This window comes from Phaseolus vulgaris, chromosome 8, assembly GCF_000499845.2.
Source record: "Phaseolus vulgaris cultivar G19833 chromosome 8, P. vulgaris v2.0, whole genome shotgun sequence".
Lineage (NCBI taxonomy): Eukaryota > Viridiplantae > Streptophyta > Magnoliopsida > Fabales > Fabaceae > Phaseolus > Phaseolus vulgaris.
The window spans coordinates 11,895,125-11,913,524 of NC_023752.2; the positions used below are offsets into that span (position 1 = coordinate 11,895,125).

Sequence of the window (18,400 nt, forward strand, 5' to 3'; positions counted from 1 at the left end):
AAGTAACCTCACCATATTCACCTAAATCTAATGGAGTAACTGAAAGGAAAAATAGGACTCTTAAAGAAACGATGAATGTCATGTTTCTTAGTTATAATGCTTATGATAATTTGTGGGGTGAATCTCTGCTTACTGCGTGATTTTTGCAAAGCAGGATACAACATAAGGAAAATAGGCTCTAAAACATCTGATTGCATGTTCTTAGGATATGCGGAACATAATGTTGCCTATAGATTTTTAGTTCTTAATAGTGATATAATTGAACGTAACACTATAGTAAAAATGTTGAGTTTTTTGAACATATCTTTTCTTTAAAGAGTAGTTGTACATCTGAACAACCTATAGATAGTGTTAGTGATGCCATTAGTGAGGATGTTAGGAGAAGTAAAAGAGAGAGAAAGGAAACCTCATTTGGAGATGATTTTTACACGTATCTATTTGAAAATGATCCAATAAGATTTTTAGAAGCTACCAGTTCTCCTGATGCTAAACATTGGGATAAGGCCATTAAAACTGAGCTTGATTCAATGAAGAAAAATAATACGTGGACCTTAGTAGGTCTGCTTAAAGGAGTAAAACCCATTGGTTGTAAGTGGATCTTTAAGAAGAAGTACCATCCTGATGGAGAAATATAAGGCAATGCTAGTTGCTAAAGGTTTTACTAAAAAAAATAACATAGATTACTTTGATACTTTTGTCCCTGTTACTAGGATTTCCTCTATTTGTGTGTTGCTACCCTTAACATCTGTCCATAAGTTAGTAATTCACCAAATGGATGTTAGAATAACCTTTTTGAATGGTAAACTAGAAGAGGAAATTTATATGATTCAACCTGAAGGATGTCAAAAGGAAAAATAATGGAAACTTTTAAAATCTCTGTATGGTTTAAAATAAGCACCAAAACAATGGCATCAAAAACTTGATAATGTTTTACTTTGTGAAGGTTTTTCTACCAATGATGTTGATAAATGTGTGTATTCTAGATCTGAAAATGGTGAATTTGTCATAATATGTTTATATGTGGATGACATGCTAATCTTTGGTACATGCAATGATATTGTTTTAAAACAAAACTATTTTTTGGATCTAAGTTTGAGATGAAAGACATGTGTGAAGCAAGTGTGATTCTAGAAGTTAAAATTATAAGGAAGTGAGATAGTATATTACTATCCCAAGAAAAATACACTGAGAAACTTCTTAAGAAGTTTGGTTACTATGACTTTAAGTCAGTGAGCACGCCTTATGGTGCTAACTCTAAATTAAAGAACAAAGTAGAATCTATTTCTCAAACCTAGTATGCCCAGATAATTTAGAGCTAATTGCATTTAATGAGCTTGAATATAGTGGATTTCCCGTTGTGCTAGAAGGGTACAATGATGCTAATTGGATCTCTGATTCAGATGAGACAAAATCCACTAGTGGTTATGTATTTACACTTGGGGGTGGTGCAGTTACATGGAGATCATCCAAACAAACTATTATTGCAAGATCAACAATGGAATCTGAGTTTTTGACCTCAAGATGGCTGGTAGTGAAGCTGAGAGATTGAAAAACTTCTTAGCAAACATTTCGTTAGGAATGACACCAACCCCAATCGACAATAGCTATAACTAAAAAATATAACTTACAATGGAAAGAACAAACATATACAATTGAGACATAAGACATAATTTAGTAAAACAAATCGTCTAACAATTGAGTGGAACGATTTCTATTGACTATGTTAAGTCAAGACAAAATTTGGCAGATCCTCTAACAAAACCCCTAGGGAGAATACTGATTTTTGAAACATCGAGGGGAATGAGACTTAAGCCACTTGCAAACAAACAAGTGATGGAAACCCAACCTTTGTGATTGGAGATCCCATGAATAAGGTTCATATGGGTAAAAACAAGTCACTTGTTAGTTCTTTTAGCACTAATATTGATTTAAAATCAATTTTGTTCATTCCTATGGTATGCGTGAAAAGTGCTAGACACTGCATTATCGAGAGGATAAACTTTGTGGTTGAAATTCTGAGGTAAAAGAATTTTAATGATTTACAAAGTTTTAATGATTTTCATATCCCTTATGGGTGATGTATGATTTGCAACATACACTTGATGAAATCACCTATATGAGTGTCAAGTGGGGCCGCTTGCATGAGATCTTGGCAAGATCTCTATAATACTCATGAATACTAGGCACGTGCATGGCCTAGTAGGTGCAACACAACGATAACAATAAGTAATGTATGGGTGTAATGTGATTGATAAACATCTAACACATACTAAGTGTCTTGGTTCATATAGCTTGTTATACCAACTACACTATGAGTTACGTTCATTAATCTAAGACTGGTTCATATAGCTTGCTATACTAGCTCTAATGCATTACATCTTGTATGAACCCAAAATTTTCTTCTTTCTTTCTTTATCTCTATGTTTTATCTTTTGCAATATGTGGGGGATTTGTGTAAATTGAACCTGAAACGACGATTTAAAGTATTGCAAAAGAGGGTTGCGAACCCTAAAATCCACATCCGCGAAGATGAAGGAGAAATGGAAGAGAGTTACGCACAAGTTTCCTTCTTTCTCGGGCGGTTCAGAGAACGTTGCAAAACGTTGCAAGAGTCTTGGATGGTTGGCTCCTCTGTTCACGCAAGTCTTCCTCCATCTCCGGCAGTTGCTCCGTTTCTGTCGACCATGACCATGGAATTGTGCCACTCAACTCGGGTTTGAAGATGCAACAATTTTGGTTTCCTCCATCTATAAATACTGTTTACCTTTGCTTCGAAAATGCATCTCTCACTCACATTTCTTCTCTTCTTCATCTTCCTCATCTCATTCACGTCTTTTCATCTTCATCTCTTTCTCTCTCTTCACTCATTTTATTTTCTTTTACTTTATAATTATTTTTCTGGGTTTGTTGGTTTCTTACACTAGTGCAGAAATGCTAATCAAATGCGGCTATTTTACATTTACAAATGCGTCTATAGAGCCGCATTTGATCAGCACGCAGTCGTAAATCAGAGAAATACAAATGCGGCTATAGAGCCGCATTTGTAAATACGATTTACAAATGTGGTTATTTGAAATAGCCGCATTTGTATATTCTTCTGAATGAGCTGGGGTTTTAGGGGTTTTAGATTTACAAATGCGGCTTTGGTAAATAGCCGCATTCGTAAATAACTATTTATAAATGCGGTTATTTACCAAAGTCGCATTTGTAAATCAAAAAACAAGATTTACAAATGCGGCTTTGGTAAATAACCGCATTTGTAAATAGTGTTTTTTTTAATGTTCAATTCGTATTGTCCCTAAACCATATAATGATCAAACCCAGCCAGACAAATACAGAAATATAGAGATAAATTGAGAGAATCAAAATGTACATTTACAATAGTAATCAAACATAATAAAACCTACACTATTGATTAACTATGGTAGAGTTATAAAAATTTATGAAATATGTAGACCAAGAATCTCTGACATATGAAATGCCTTCCGAATTCATTGGTGCTTCGTCCGTGAATAACTGCATTGCAAAATATAGTTGACATAAATTAGTTTTTAGATATATATATATATATATATATATATATATGTTCAAGAATTATAAAAATGATTTAACATATCATGTTATTACCTCTTTCCAACCAGTTTTTACACCTAGTCTTATAATGGTAATCATCCATTGCATAATGTAATAGCCACACTCATAGCTTCCTGGTTGTTTATTACACTATAATTCAATAAAAAGTAATATGTTAGTATATTGATAAACAATGATAATAGAGAAAGAAAAAAAATTACAAACTTTTATTCTTATCCAGTTCAAATTATTTGATCTGGATCGACCTTTTAGGATGTTATATCCACGCCATGAACTGGTTAATACAAAAACCTCGTTAGTAGATGGTTAATTAGTAACATATACAAAGTTAAGTTTATAATACTTACGTATCAATGATATCCTTCAATTTTGTGGGAATCTTCTTGTGTAGGGAACAGAACCACACAGCAGTCTTATCAACCATTGATAAGACAAGTAACTGCCAATGATGCCTATATCATCCATGAAAAGAGTTAGTAAATATTTAAAACATGAAATAATAATAATTGATGACATATAATTAAACTTACTCATTAATATAAGGGCATAAATAAATTTGTTTTCCCTCTTTTTCCAGGGTGTTAGTGATGTATGCTTGAGTCTCAGATGAGTTTGGTCCAACGGGATTAGTATATGCAGGATCTAAGAATCCATACATATTTTCCTTCCCCTCAGTGATACAGACTCTATGCAAAAACCTACAAGTTTTTAGTTAAAGCATAATCAATAATAATTTAACATAAAGTAAATTGAATAATAGGTAAAGATACTTACATCATAAAAAATTGAATTATACTTATATTGAGCTCTTGTTTCCCAGATATAAATTCTGATAAATCTGTGTTGTACATCATCAGTGGCAGTTCAATGTTTATTTGAAAAAATGTATCATCCCACGGAACTGGAAAAGGTTCATTGCCAATCTGACTAGCAATGAGACCTAATGAAGCTATAGGATCACCAACTGGAACCTCACGTTTCTTCTCCGGACTTGGTGGCCGAAAAGGTTTCTACAAGATAAAGAACATTTGTATTAAATTATATGTAATATATAAATATAAATAAAAAATAATATAATGAAATGAAATTATTACATAAGGTTCGGGCATAAATCGAATGAGCTCTTTAGGCCAGGCAACGAATGTCTGAAATGCATCGACCACAGTGGTTACCTCATCTGAAGGTAGTGGAACACGAGCATCAGGAAATCGTACTTTTCCAATTGTTACCTTCGCCACATCAGAGGAGAGAGGAACGTTATGTAAGGTGGTGGCGTCTTGATAGACTTTTCCAAGGGCCACCACCCGAGGAAGTTTGCCGCCCACTACTAGTAGCTCACAATCTTTCGTCTGCCCATTGATATCATCCCCTGATGTTGGAGGAGCCGCACAACTCCCCTTTGTGCTCTTGGGAGTGGGACTAATAAGGGGTTCAATCGGCTCAGCACAAAGTTGTTGCGATAGAAACTCTTGTCGCATTCGATCATTCTCCTTTTTCATCTCTAGCCACATCAAATCAGTCTCCTTTCTCATCTCCTCCATTAATTCTTCACGTATCTTAGTCTTCATTTGAGTTTCGTTGTCTTTGAAGGAGGAGGATGACTGTCGTTCTGAAACTCCAAAATATAGTTTAATTCCGACCCCTTGTCCAGCTGCACGAACACGACCACAGTGCTCAGGTCGTCCAATTGCTTCAACCAGGATATCGTGACGACCTTCAACAACAAATTTACCGTTGGATTTCAAGGAATCCTGCAAGAGTACACAAAAATCATATTTTCAAGAATTAATATAATTAATGCTTTAAAATAAATGAAAATAACAAAAATAACTTACAATTTTTTCGATGATAACCTCGGATTGCTCAGAACTTGGTGCACCCGACTTTTTAATTCGGGCCCTCTTCCATTTTACATGGCGAAAAGGTGGTGATGGAGGAGAAGTGACCCATGTTTCCACATTCTCAGACAACGTCCCCTGTTTAAATTTCTCATTTTTCACCATCAGTGCTTGCTCAAGTTTTTGATACCCCGAACGAGACATAACGTGCGGGGTAACATTCTTCAAAGCTATCTCTTGAGCTTTCTTCCGACGATCTTGTCATAATTGAAATAAACAAACTGAAGTAAATAAGATAAACTTATTAATGTTATATAAACAAAAAAAGTTAAGTTACTTCACTTACCATCCAAGCCTATTTTGACGGCTTTCTTTAAAAAGACGCCATGTCTCTTCATCAATATGTTTGTACTTTAAACATGGATTTTCGTCTTTAAGGTCGCCAAAAACGTATCTCGAAGTCAGTCTTGACTTAAAGGTACGAAATTTGAGTCTGATATTGGATATAATCTATTATCGAAGCGGTTCCACATAAGGAATTTCAAAGTTTGCCTGCAAAATAACATCAGCAAATTAAAATTAATCAATGAATATTAAAAAAATTATATCAAAATGTAAAGCTTACCAGAACATCCTCCCAGATCATGTTCCGGTCGACCTCTGACACCTCATCCCATGAATTAATCAGAATGGAGAGCCTCTCACGAGAAACAACTCCAAAATAGCTCATAAATTCATCTGCTTTAGGACCAAAAGCCACTCCAGTGTTGACGTCAATGTCAACACGTGTCTTCTCACAAGCAGCACGTCTCAATGCGAGACGCTTCAATCTAGTAGGTCCTCTGCTGCCTCGTCCGGATCGAGGTCTGAGTGGGGTCTGATCGTCATCCATGTCTCTGTTAAAAAAAGTAGGTAACGAACATTAGTTAATCTGCATCGAATTAAAATCTTATAAAAATAATACATAAAAATCTAAATCTAAAATGCTTATTTACAAGTTGCATGGGGGTTGAAAGTTCATATGTAAATTCCTTCGCTGTGGTCTTTACGGGTTGCATGTACATCAACAACTACATCGTCATCTTTATTAATTATCATTGGTGTGAATGAACGGGGGTCACCATTTTCAATATCATCTATGGTCTCCCCTTGTTTTTTGCCGTGTAAAATGACATACCAATGTTCTGACGTAGGATCTTTCACGTAGAAAACTTGAGATGCTTGTTGAACCAATATAAATGGCTCATCTCGATACCCTATCTTTCGAAAGTCCACTAGTGTGAATCCTGAATCATCAATTTTAACCCCACTTTTATTGTCAACTCATTTACACTTGAAAACTGGAACGGAAAACTTAGTGTAGTCAACCTCCCATATCTCTTCTATAAACCCATAGTTTGCCATTGATCCAAGTACTGGATTTGTATCTTTCGAAGTCGAAAACTGCATTGACTCGGATTCAAGAGTAACACCAGAATTTTGAACTGTATTCTTTTCATCCATGGACTTCGTGTAAAATATACAATTATTCACTTCGTACGTTGTACATGAGATGACATCAAACTTCAATCCAGTAGCCAACCAGGTCAAGGTCTCTGATGCCGTTGAATCCTTGAACACCTCGTCTTTAAACCAAGGCATGAAAGTTCTATTATGTTCCATCAAGACCCATTTCTCTGCTTGTCTTGGGTTATTTGCCTTCACAATGGCTTTATGAGCTTCTATGTAAGGTATAACTTCATCTGTGTTATTCGATATGTACAAATGTGCTTGCAAGACTTCTAATTGAGATTTGCTTACAATATTCACACCACGTAAACATTTACTTGTAGAACGCCTGTGGTGCCATGAATTAGCTGGAACACCTATTGGATTTGCTTTTGTCATGTACTCTGAACAAAATTCAATACTTTCTTCAACTATGTACCTTTCAATCATTGAAGCCTCTGGACGATAATGATTTTTCACATAACCTTTCAAAATTTTCATATACGGCTCAACAGGATACATCCATCTTAAGTACACTGGTCCACACAATCTAACCTCTCTTACCAGATGCACCACTACATGAACCATGATGTCAAAAAAAGATGGAGGAGAAAACATCTCCAATTCACACAAGATAACAACAATTTTATTTTGAAGTTCATCTAGTTTTGAGGGATCAATGACTTTACAACAGATGGAAGAGAAGAATGAGCACAAACGGGTTATGGTATGTCTAACATTTTTTGGTAAGATCCCACGGATAGCTACCGGCAACAACTGTTGCATTAAGATGTGACAATCATGAGACTTCAACCCAATTAACTTCAAATCTTGCATTGAAACTAGGCTCTTCACATTTGAGGAATGTCCTTGTGGCACTTTCACACCCTTTAGAAATTGACAAAAACTAATTTTTTCATCTTTTGACATTGTGTAACAGGCTGGGGGCAAAATATGTACGCTTACCCATTTCTATGGATGCCAACTCGCCGCGTATGTTCATCTCAATCAAATCTAAACGAGCATTTAGACCATCCTTCGTCTTCCCGTTAATGTTAAGAAGTGTACCAATTAAGCTATCACACACATTCTTCTCAACATGCATTACATCTATACAATGTCTAACTTCTAACCTCGACCAGTACGGAAGATCAAAGAAGATTGATTTCTTCTTCCAAATATTTGTCACAGATGACTTTTTTTTTTTACTTACCGAAGGTGTGGTCTATGTTATTTACCTTTTCGTAAACCTCAACACCGGTTAATGGAGTTGGTGGACCACTACCCTCTTGGTGCCCATTAAAGGCTTTTTTCAACCTCCGGTAAGGATGATGACTTTTAAGAAACCTCTGATGCCAAAGATATACTGTTTTCCTTCCATGTTTCAATTGTTGAGAAGGAGTGTCTTCTTCGCATATTGGACATGCTTTATGACCCTTAACACTATAACCTGATAAGTTACGATATGTCGGAAAGTCATTGATGGTGCAAAATAACATGGCATGAAGTTTGAAAGTTTCATTAGCAAATCCGTCAAATACTTCAACACCGTGGTCCCACATTAACTTCAAATCTTCAATTAGAGGACTTAGATATACATCAATATCATTCCCTGGCTGTTTCGGACCGGATATCATCATAGATAACATCATGTATTTTCGCTTCATGCACAATCCAAGAGGTAAGTTGTAAATAACTAGTAAAACAGGCCATGAATTGTGATTTGTACTCATATTACCAAACAGATTCATTCCGTCTGTAGCTAAACCAAGTCAGATATTTCTTGATTCTTTACCAAACTCTGGAAACTCATCATCAAATTTCTTCCACTGAATAGAATCAGTTGGATGTCGGTACATGCCATCACATTTCCTCTCATCTACATGCCATCTAAGATTCTTAGCATCGTTTGGGTTTGCAAACAAACGCTTCATCCTTGGAATGATGGGAAGATACCACATAACCTTCATTGGGGGTCCATGCTTTTCTATATCTTCAATAGTATCATCATCTTTTTGTTTCAACTTATAACGTGATAACCCACACCTCGGACAACTTTTCAACAATTCAAAAATTTTCCGGTATAATATACAATCATTAGGACATGCATGTATCTTTTTATACTCCATACCCATTGGACAAAGAATCTTTTTGGCCTCATAATTACGATTAGGTAGAGTATTTCCCTCTGGAAGCATATCCTTCAACAACTGAAGCAATTCCGTGAAGCTTTTATCAGTCCATCCATTTATTGCCTTCAAATTCATCAATCTTAACACCGCCGACAACCGTGTGAAGTTAGTTGATCCAGGATACAATGGAGTCTCTGCATCGCTTGACATACTTTCATATCCATGCGCTTTTGCAAAAGACTCAGCTCCTACATCACGAATCATGTCTTCCAATCAATCATCATCTACATCATCGTGTACTACTTCATCCATGGTGGACCCCACGTATTCTTCAGTTACGAAAACACGTGGTAAATTTAATAATTCACCATGCCATGTCCAAGTTGTATAAGATCGAAGAAACCCATCACATAGCAGGTGCTCCCTCATTATATTAACATCCAGTATCATTCCATTCAAACAATTAACGCACGGACACCTGATCTTTGCTCCATCATGACCACTATTAATCGCGTTACGTTGTGCAAATTGTATAAATTCTTCTACTCCTCTTTCGTACTCCTCACTTATACGAACAAAATTCATCCAATTTCTATCCATATTATATATTCTGGAATAATTAGAATTTTTATATCAGTGTTCTATTTCACGCGTTTGCTGAGGGTCGAACACCCTCAGACTCAATACCAGAATGTATTATTGCTAAATATAACATATAAAGTAACAACTAACTACTAAATAATATAAATTACATAATACATAAAAAAACATACAAATTCAAATTATAAATTATAATAATATAAATTTTGAAAAATACAAATTATAATAATAAAAAACATACAAATTCGAAATATAATAAATACTAAATAATATAAAATTTAAAATATACAATAAATTATAATAAATAAAACAAAATCCAAAAAATGCAAAAAAAAATAAAAAAATTAAAAAACCAACCTTGTGGGTGAACGTTGTTGGTGAAGAGTGGAAGGGGAGAGAGAGGAACAACGGCAGCGGCGGCGACAGCGGCGACGGAAGTAGTAGCGGAGCGGCGAGCCAATGGAACAGTACCTTCAAATGCAGCAATGGAAAGCGAAACCCATTAAAAACGAAAGCAATATGGAAAGCGAAAGCCATCAAAAGCAATGAAGTTCAATGCAGTTGAGGAGCAATGGAAACAAAATACCTTCGATCAGTGCAGCAATGAGTTCGCAAACGAGAGAAAACGAAGAAGAGATGAGCGCAAACGAGAAAGAAACTACGAAACTGTTGAGGCGCATAAAATTTTTAGGGTAAAAAGAATTTAAAAATGCGACTAAACGTAAAAACCGCATTTGTAAATCAAGCTTTTTGATTTACAAATGCGGCTATTTGAATAACTGCATTTGTAAATCAAACGCTTTGATTTACAAATGCGGCTATTACTTTTAGCCGCATTTGTAAATGGAAGCTCTTGATTTACAAATGCGGTTATTCAAATAGCCGCATTTGTAAATCAAATTAATTTAAAAAATGCCACCGCGTTTTTTACGAATGCGTTTAAGCGCTGAGACGCATTAAATAAGGAGCGCTCTTTTATAATTTTTGTGCTGGTGTTACTCTTTTAAGAGAGTAGCTTGCTAGTTCTGATCCTGAGAATTTCTAAGAAGTTTTTGTTGTATTCTGCGTGGATAAGTCCTTACGGACAGTAGTCACTCACGCTTCAAGAAATCAACTTTTGTTCATGTTTTAAAACCTCAATTACTACAGTAATTCACATATGATTGTTGACTAAGCTATGTCTTAATTTTTTACTTACTAAACTAATAAAATTATGTAGTTAGCACATAACCATTTGAATATTCTCTACCATAATTCATTTATTTGAGTTTTTATATGATCATATCTTCTTAATGCAAACAATTTTGAGATGTTAAAGTGAACCATACAATGAATGAAGTAAAACTTCTATTTCATTTAGTAAGCAAAGTATGCACTCATTGATCTCAATACATATGATCTGTATAGCTTTAACAAAAAATAAAGAAAAGAAGTGTATGTGCAAAGAAAACCAGAATGTGTGTGAAGAAATGCTCCCATTAACTCAGAAAGCTATTGGGACAACATCTTATTAGATAATCACCCTCACTTTTCATTCTCTTCTTCTGCCTAGCTTCGTTGTATCTTTCCAAAGGTTCTTTTTGCATAGGAAGAAGGCCTTCCCTTTTTTTTGTGTTATTTTATTGATGGTCGAAATTCTCAACATTTTGGAAGATCATTTGGTGGGGCTATCAATGATTCATTAGGACCTTTACCATTGTCCACCAAGAATGCCATCTTTAACCCCCATGTTGTATGTACCTCGAAATGGCAGTGCAAGAACCACACTCCTGTCAAATATATGAAACTAGTTAAAGTTAATATGAAGAGATTAGCAATGCATGATTTTGACATCATTATTCTCAAATATTCATGAAGAAACTATACATATAAACTTAGTTTTTTCTATATAAAAACATTTTACAATCTTATACATTGAGAGTTGTGACTTGCATTTAAGCTGGTGCACATGGTACATTATGTCTGAGGGACTTAACTACTTTGTTAAACTTCTTATTCAATTCTATCTGAGACTCAACATTTTTTGAATCCGTCCTTAGACTCAGTTATAATTTTGATCATGAATGAGATTCAAGACTTTTACCTGGATTATCTGCTCTGAATCTGAGAGCAATCCATCCTCCAGTTGGCACTCCAATTGTGTTCCTCTCAACAGGATCTACAAGGTTAAAGTTACTTCCATCTGTTTTGGGATCATAGTTTCCTACACCCGAGCCAACAACAAAGAAATTGAACCCATGAAGATGAATTGGGTGGCTCTCAAGAGCAATGACTCCAGTATCCTGCAAAACAACCTGAACTGTGGAGTTGAATGCTAGCCTGTAAACCTTAGTGCCATTTGTGGTCTGGGAACTCGCAGCCCGCGGAGTCGCTGTGTAGTTGTAAACTTGAGGAGGGTTGCCAGGGAAATCAGTGGTGAACACCCCTTGAGTGTTGAAGTAATGTGCTTGAAGCAATGCAGTGGTTGGCATCACAAATGTCACATTATTGACAGCTGCCACTACTCTACTCCCATTACCAGCTGTGCATGATGGACAAGGGTTAATCCCCAATCCAACAGTAAAGAGAAGTGAATGATCAACTGTTAATGGAACATTTGCAGGGTATTTCTTGGAATTAAGGCTTTTAAGAGACTTGGTGAAATTGTTAGCAACTTGTGTAGCATTTCTTGGAGGAGGTGTGATGAGAACTGTAGGAGTGGTGGCAAGAGTTCCAGTATAGTGCAATGTGGCTGTAGCAGTCAAATTATCCACAGCTACGACTGGAGAATCCATGAAAGTAGAGGCTACAATTGTGTATTTACCAGAATTTTGGTCAGTAGTTAAAAGGGCATTGGTGGTTTGGCCAGGGGCTATCAAAAGAGTATCAGTCTTGAAGGGTTTTACATATGAGGCATCAACTTCAACCACAGTGAATAAATGGCCAGCAATTTTGAAAAAAGTCTCCTCATTGAGTGCAGCGTTGATGATTCTCAATAGGTAGGTCTTGCCACTTTCCACGGGAAGCTTGTACACATCTACTTATATTCAACCAAGAAGGGAAATCAAGCATACATGTAGTTAGACTTGAGGAAAAATTGAAAACCATATATACATGTAAGAAATCATAGAAGTGAAAAGTAGCACAACTTACCTTGTGTGGAACAATTGGCCACAAACACAATCCCTGGAAGTCCATTAATGGTGTGAGCATCTGAGACATTTGGTGCCAATCCTGACTTGAGAGCTTCATTGATAACATCTTCAGTATCAGATTTCCACCATTCTCCTACAGTTTATCAATAAGGAGTTATAATTTTAAATGGTTATGTTGAGGACTAATCAACATCAATGAAGGAAAATATAAATGAGTGGAGGGCACTAGCTAAAATATTTTATTCACCTAATATTACCACTAACTCTTTAACAGGTTTCGGGAAAGGGTATGGTACACCATGCTTTGGCAAGATAACTATGGCACCATGGAGAGTTGACCTTAGCCAATTAACATGAGCGTGCCAAAGAAGTGTTCCTCTTTGTCCTGTAAGGGTGAAGTTGTACAAATATGATTGTCCAGGAAGAATTGGGCATTGTGTGATGTATGCAGGCCCATCAGCCCAACCAGTTCGTATTTGTCTCACACCATGCCTGCCAAGATGGTTATAGTCTTTCATTTAGCATTCAAGATTATTTTGCTTAAAATTGGATAAAATTAATCTGTATATTTCCTCTTATGACTGGATCTCTCAAATCATACATACACAGAAGACTTCTAGTAATGTTAAATTTAAATAGACATTTTATCATATGTGTACTACCATATGCCCAATGAATAAGAGGTTTTATGCAATAAGTTAGTCCAGACCGATCTCAACATCATAATCGACATCATAATCGAGTACATGTCAGATATGTAAAACAACATGTTGATTAAGATCGTCTTAATTACAATAATTAAACCGTACCGATGTCAGATAAACAATAGATTATTAATTATATTTGTGTTAATCCAGACCCAGTGGAAAGAACGTCAAATGTGACTATGTAAATATGTTGACTATAACCAAAAGAAAGTATGTATTTATTACCGCATTTATTACCGCATTTATTACCTTCAAGTTGAAAACCTGTTTGCAAGTACTTCTCCACCGAGGATCGAGAACCGAGACTTACTTGGTACCGACAATAGGAAAGTTGAAGTGTGAGTGACGAAAGGAACGACGCCTTCTCGACTCATACTAGAACAATTGACGTTCACTAGGAGTCCGAGAAAAAAAATACTCTCAACACCTCACCACAACTCGATATTCATAAGAAAAAATGGTGGTCCCAGAAGGGGAACCTCATCCCTTTTTATAGGCCTTTAAGATCAGTCAACTCAAACGTCACAACCCAAAGGCCTTTAAGATTGTTTCACATCCAACCATCACAATAAAAGAAGCACGGATCACTAAGCGTACAACTAAATTCCCACAAAAATGGAATATTTTAGACTTATAGATTTCCCCTACCCAAGCCTAGTGGGCTAAAACGAGCAATAGGCTAAAAATCACCCGAACGACAACACCACCCCTGACCCAATCAAAAGCAAGCCCAATACAAGTGTTCACAAAGTAAAATTCACTATTATATGAGAACTATATTGACTTCAGTAAAGATAATAAGACTAATCGAAATTACTTTCTCGAACTTGAGAGACAAGTGCACTAGTATATGATCAAGAGGGTTTAGGCCATAAGATAGTTAAAACTGACCTCAACATCATAACCGAGTACATGCCAGACACATAAAACAACACATTTATTAAGATCATCTTACGATAATTAAATCATACCAATGTCAGACTAACAACATATTATCAATGATATTCGTGCTAATCCAGACCCAGTGAAAAGAATGTCTCTATATATAGGTTGATTATAACCAAAGCAATGTACGTATTTATTATCACATTTATTATCTCAAAGTACTGAAAAACTGTCTTGAACATTGAAAAATCTTTCCATAGGTAGTCCTCTACCGAGGACCGAGACCTAACAGATACCGATAACAAAAAAACTAAAGTGCGAATGGCAAAAAGAACAAGACCTTTTCAACCCATAAAAGAACAATATATATTAAATAGTATTTAAATTTAATTTTTTTTTATGTATGATAGTCAGTTTTCTAAGTTCTATATATAAAAAAATATATACGTATGAAAAATCTAATATAGTTTTTTTTTCAATATTATTTTTTTGTGTTTTTGTTGTTGTGGTCTCAAACCCAACATTTACCAAAAGGTTTGATTTCTATTATTTTTTTTATATGAAACTTCTTGCATCTAAATTGAAGCAAATAAAAAAAATGAAGTCTCACCAATGGATAGTGACATTGTGGTTGACAAGGTTTCTGACTTTGACCAGCACTGTATCATCTTCCCTGGCATAAAGAGTGGGTCCTGGGAACTTCCCATTAACGGTGACAATGGGTTTGCTTGAACATAATCTAGTGGTATTCTTCAGCACCACCTGAACTCATTAACAAAATAAGCCCTTTGGACCATTTTCCTCGAGTAAAATTTTATAAACTGACTAATTCAGGTCTATATCTTCCAATTATGCACCAGTATCCATGCCTAACCGAAATTTAGGTGAAAATTTTAGCTTCAAGACAAATAACTAAAATTTACAAAATTATGCACACATCTAGAAATAAAAGAGTTTTATATATATATATGGTAACATTACAGAAAATTATTAAATAAAAATCAATTTTAAAGATAAAAATAATTAATTATTATATTAAATAAGTTAAATATTATTTTAAATTTTTTTAAAATTATTAATTTTTAAATTACTTTTTATAATTGATAAATAGTTTCTACCAAAAATTTAAGTATCAATTATTCAAATTATAAAATTGATATCTAATTAATTACCAATTTTAGAATTTAAATAATTAATACTTAAAATTTTGGTAGTTAATTAGATATAATTTAGAAATTATTTATCAATAATAAAAAATAATTAGATACTAGTAAATTTTTTAGTCTTTAAAATAATATTTAATTTAGTAAATATAACAACTAATTAATTTTGTCTGTAAAATTAATTTTTTTAATGAATTTTTTGAAAAAAATAATAATTTTCAGTAGTGAAAGTTTCGAGCTGATTTCAGACACTATTTCTAGATCATGTGTCTCTTGTTGAGCGTGTGTGTGGGTTTCAACTCATTAAAGTCAATACCCTGGTCTAAAAGCTCTCACATAACATTATTCCTGGCTAAATAGAACTTGATATAAACTTTATTTGTACATTTAAGTAAAGCTATATATTTTGATTGGAATAACTGGATAAAGTATAAATTGCATGCATGTTAGAATATATATTATACTGTTGTTTAAGCTCCTGCACTGTAAAAAGTCATGAAATCATGCATACGCCCAACGACGCCAGGAAAGAATAGTAATGACATACACTTACATTGAATTTGTAGTGCCTAACTTTGCACTCAACCAAAGCAGGAACAATGCAAGCAATGAAAAGCAACACTCTAACCCAAGAGTCCATTTTATTGAGTCTTTGTGCTAAATAACTTACTATGTGCTTAAGTGCAATCATGCATGACTTTCCAAGGCACCCTTATATAGGCATAATGCTTCCTCCTGGTTCTTCTTTTTTGGTTGTTAGGTGAATGATGGAGGCATATACTTGGAAATTAAGCCTTGGCTAGCAAGGGGGAAAGAGAAAGGAGAAAACCATGTCAACTCATTATTTCTTACATGTCACATAAAGTTTGCAATGGAAATCCATGCATGTTCTTCTCGAAGTTTTTCTTATAAATACGAGCTATTTAGTTTATTGGTATTAATCTAAATATTAGAAAGTTGATAACGAAGAAGAAATAATTTTTTGATGAAATGTGAATCTTATAAAGAGATCAAGCAAATCAGATCGTAAGATAATGGTTTTGAAATTGTCAAAGCAATATGAAAACTGAAATAATGCAATGTTTTCTTATTCTTTATTTGGTTATAACTAAGATTTAGTAAAGTTTTAATTTCATTGATGTAATAGGTTTTTATTTTTTTAATTTTTGTATTAATAAATATAATATGTATCTTCTTTTTAATATATGAATTTTGATTAGATTTTTTATATTTTTTTGTATTTTTTTTAATAATATTTTTATTTTCATGTGGATGATTTTAGATTTTAATATGATAGAAGATGTGTGCCAATTGGAGTGAAGATCTCTGAAGTAATCAAGCGGCATATATGAAGCTTGGTACAGGGATGTTGGCCCAATTCTGACGCTGCAGAACTATGAAAGCTTTAATAAAGAAAAAAAAAACTAAGATTTAGTAAAATTAGAATTGTAATACAATTTTGGAATAATTTGTAATTTATTGAGAATAATAATTTTTATATAGTGCGTATATTTTTAGTTAAGATTAATTATATTAATTAATTTTTTTATTGTATTTTGATATTATTCAATTCTAACAGCGTAATTGTAATTTTTTAATGTGACATAAGTTAATACATCAAGTAATTACTCATTAATACCATCAGTTTTTTTGTCCACCCTCTTTAAGTTTCAATATTTTGTTAATCTTCTCTAATTATATATGTTAGAAAGTAATTATTGATTTCAATAGTAATTATGATGTTTTTTAAACACAAACTTGATTTAAAACTATTTTTTATTTCTCATTAACATATAATCAATTAGAATAAGTTTATAGGTGTAGATAAGCCAAAGTTATTTTCACAATTATATTAAAATATAATTGCTTATTTCAATTCAATTTTTTTTAAGTTTTACATTTTTATCCATTATATTGAGTATTAATTGATTATTCTGAGTAAATATAAATTTCACAATCTTTCAAAAATATAAAAAAAACTCAATCTTTCAAAAATAATTGATTATTTTTAAATAATAATCTATTAAAATGTTTTCTAGATTAGTAAATAAATATAATAATCGATTATCTTTAATAATAATTCATTATTTTGATTAATTATATCAAATTTTGTAAGTAAACTCTCCTTCAAACATACAACTTTTGATATATTTTTGAAATAGAGAGCTTCTTAACAATCTAAAGAAATTGCATAGTGTTTGGTGTATTAAGTGATCTTCTTATCTTGTATAGATCTTAAAGATATTTCAAGAAGTATTTTTGAATTTGTTAATATAATTAAATAGAAACACTTGTAATTAGATAATTCAAAAAATTATTAGTGAAAAATTTAGTTAAGATTACCTGGATTAACTAGATGTAAATTCGAGAAATACATATAAATTTTTATGTATCTTTGTGTTTCATTTTTTCTTTGTTATCTTAATTTTGTTTTGTTTTTATTCACACTAAGGGTTGCACTTAATTTCTTTTATAAATAATAGTTCAAGATTTAAGAAAATAAAAAAATTAAGTAATTTAAAACATATTTAGGAAAAATAATAATTAAATCAAAATGTTTCTAATTTGTTTACTTAAAAATACTGCTATATTTAATGAAACAAAAATATATCAGAATAATTTATTTAAAATAAAAAACAAGAATATAAATTAAGAAATAACTAATATATTGATACATTTAATTTTAATTTCTATTTTAAAATATAATTTTTGTGTATATGTCGGTAGGTGTTTAATTTTTAATGATCAAATTTTATTTAATAATGTATTTTTAACATAATTTTTTCAAGCAATAAAATAAAAGTGATATTTTATCACTTTACGAAACAATTATATATGTAGAATATAGTAGAATATGTA

The 18,400-nt window shown here is 33.2% G+C and overlaps 1 protein-coding gene across 1 annotated transcript; it reads right to left on the bottom strand.

Annotated features, from left to right (window-relative positions):
• Positions 1-10,986: 10,986 nt before the first annotated feature.
• On the bottom strand, positions 10,987-16,224 carry LOC137826874 (laccase-4-like). Its single transcript, XM_068633025.1, has 6 exons — positions 16,095-16,224; positions 14,989-15,140; positions 13,034-13,278; positions 12,785-12,919; positions 11,736-12,668; positions 10,987-11,421 (listed from the first exon to the last, which is right to left on the bottom strand). The coding sequence occupies exons 1-6, from the start codon at positions 16,179-16,181 to the stop codon at positions 11,291-11,293; spliced, it is 1,683 nt and encodes a 560-aa protein (XP_068489126.1). The 5' UTR covers positions 16,182-16,224; the 3' UTR covers positions 10,987-11,290.
• Between the last annotated feature and the right edge of the window lie 2,176 nt (positions 16,225-18,400).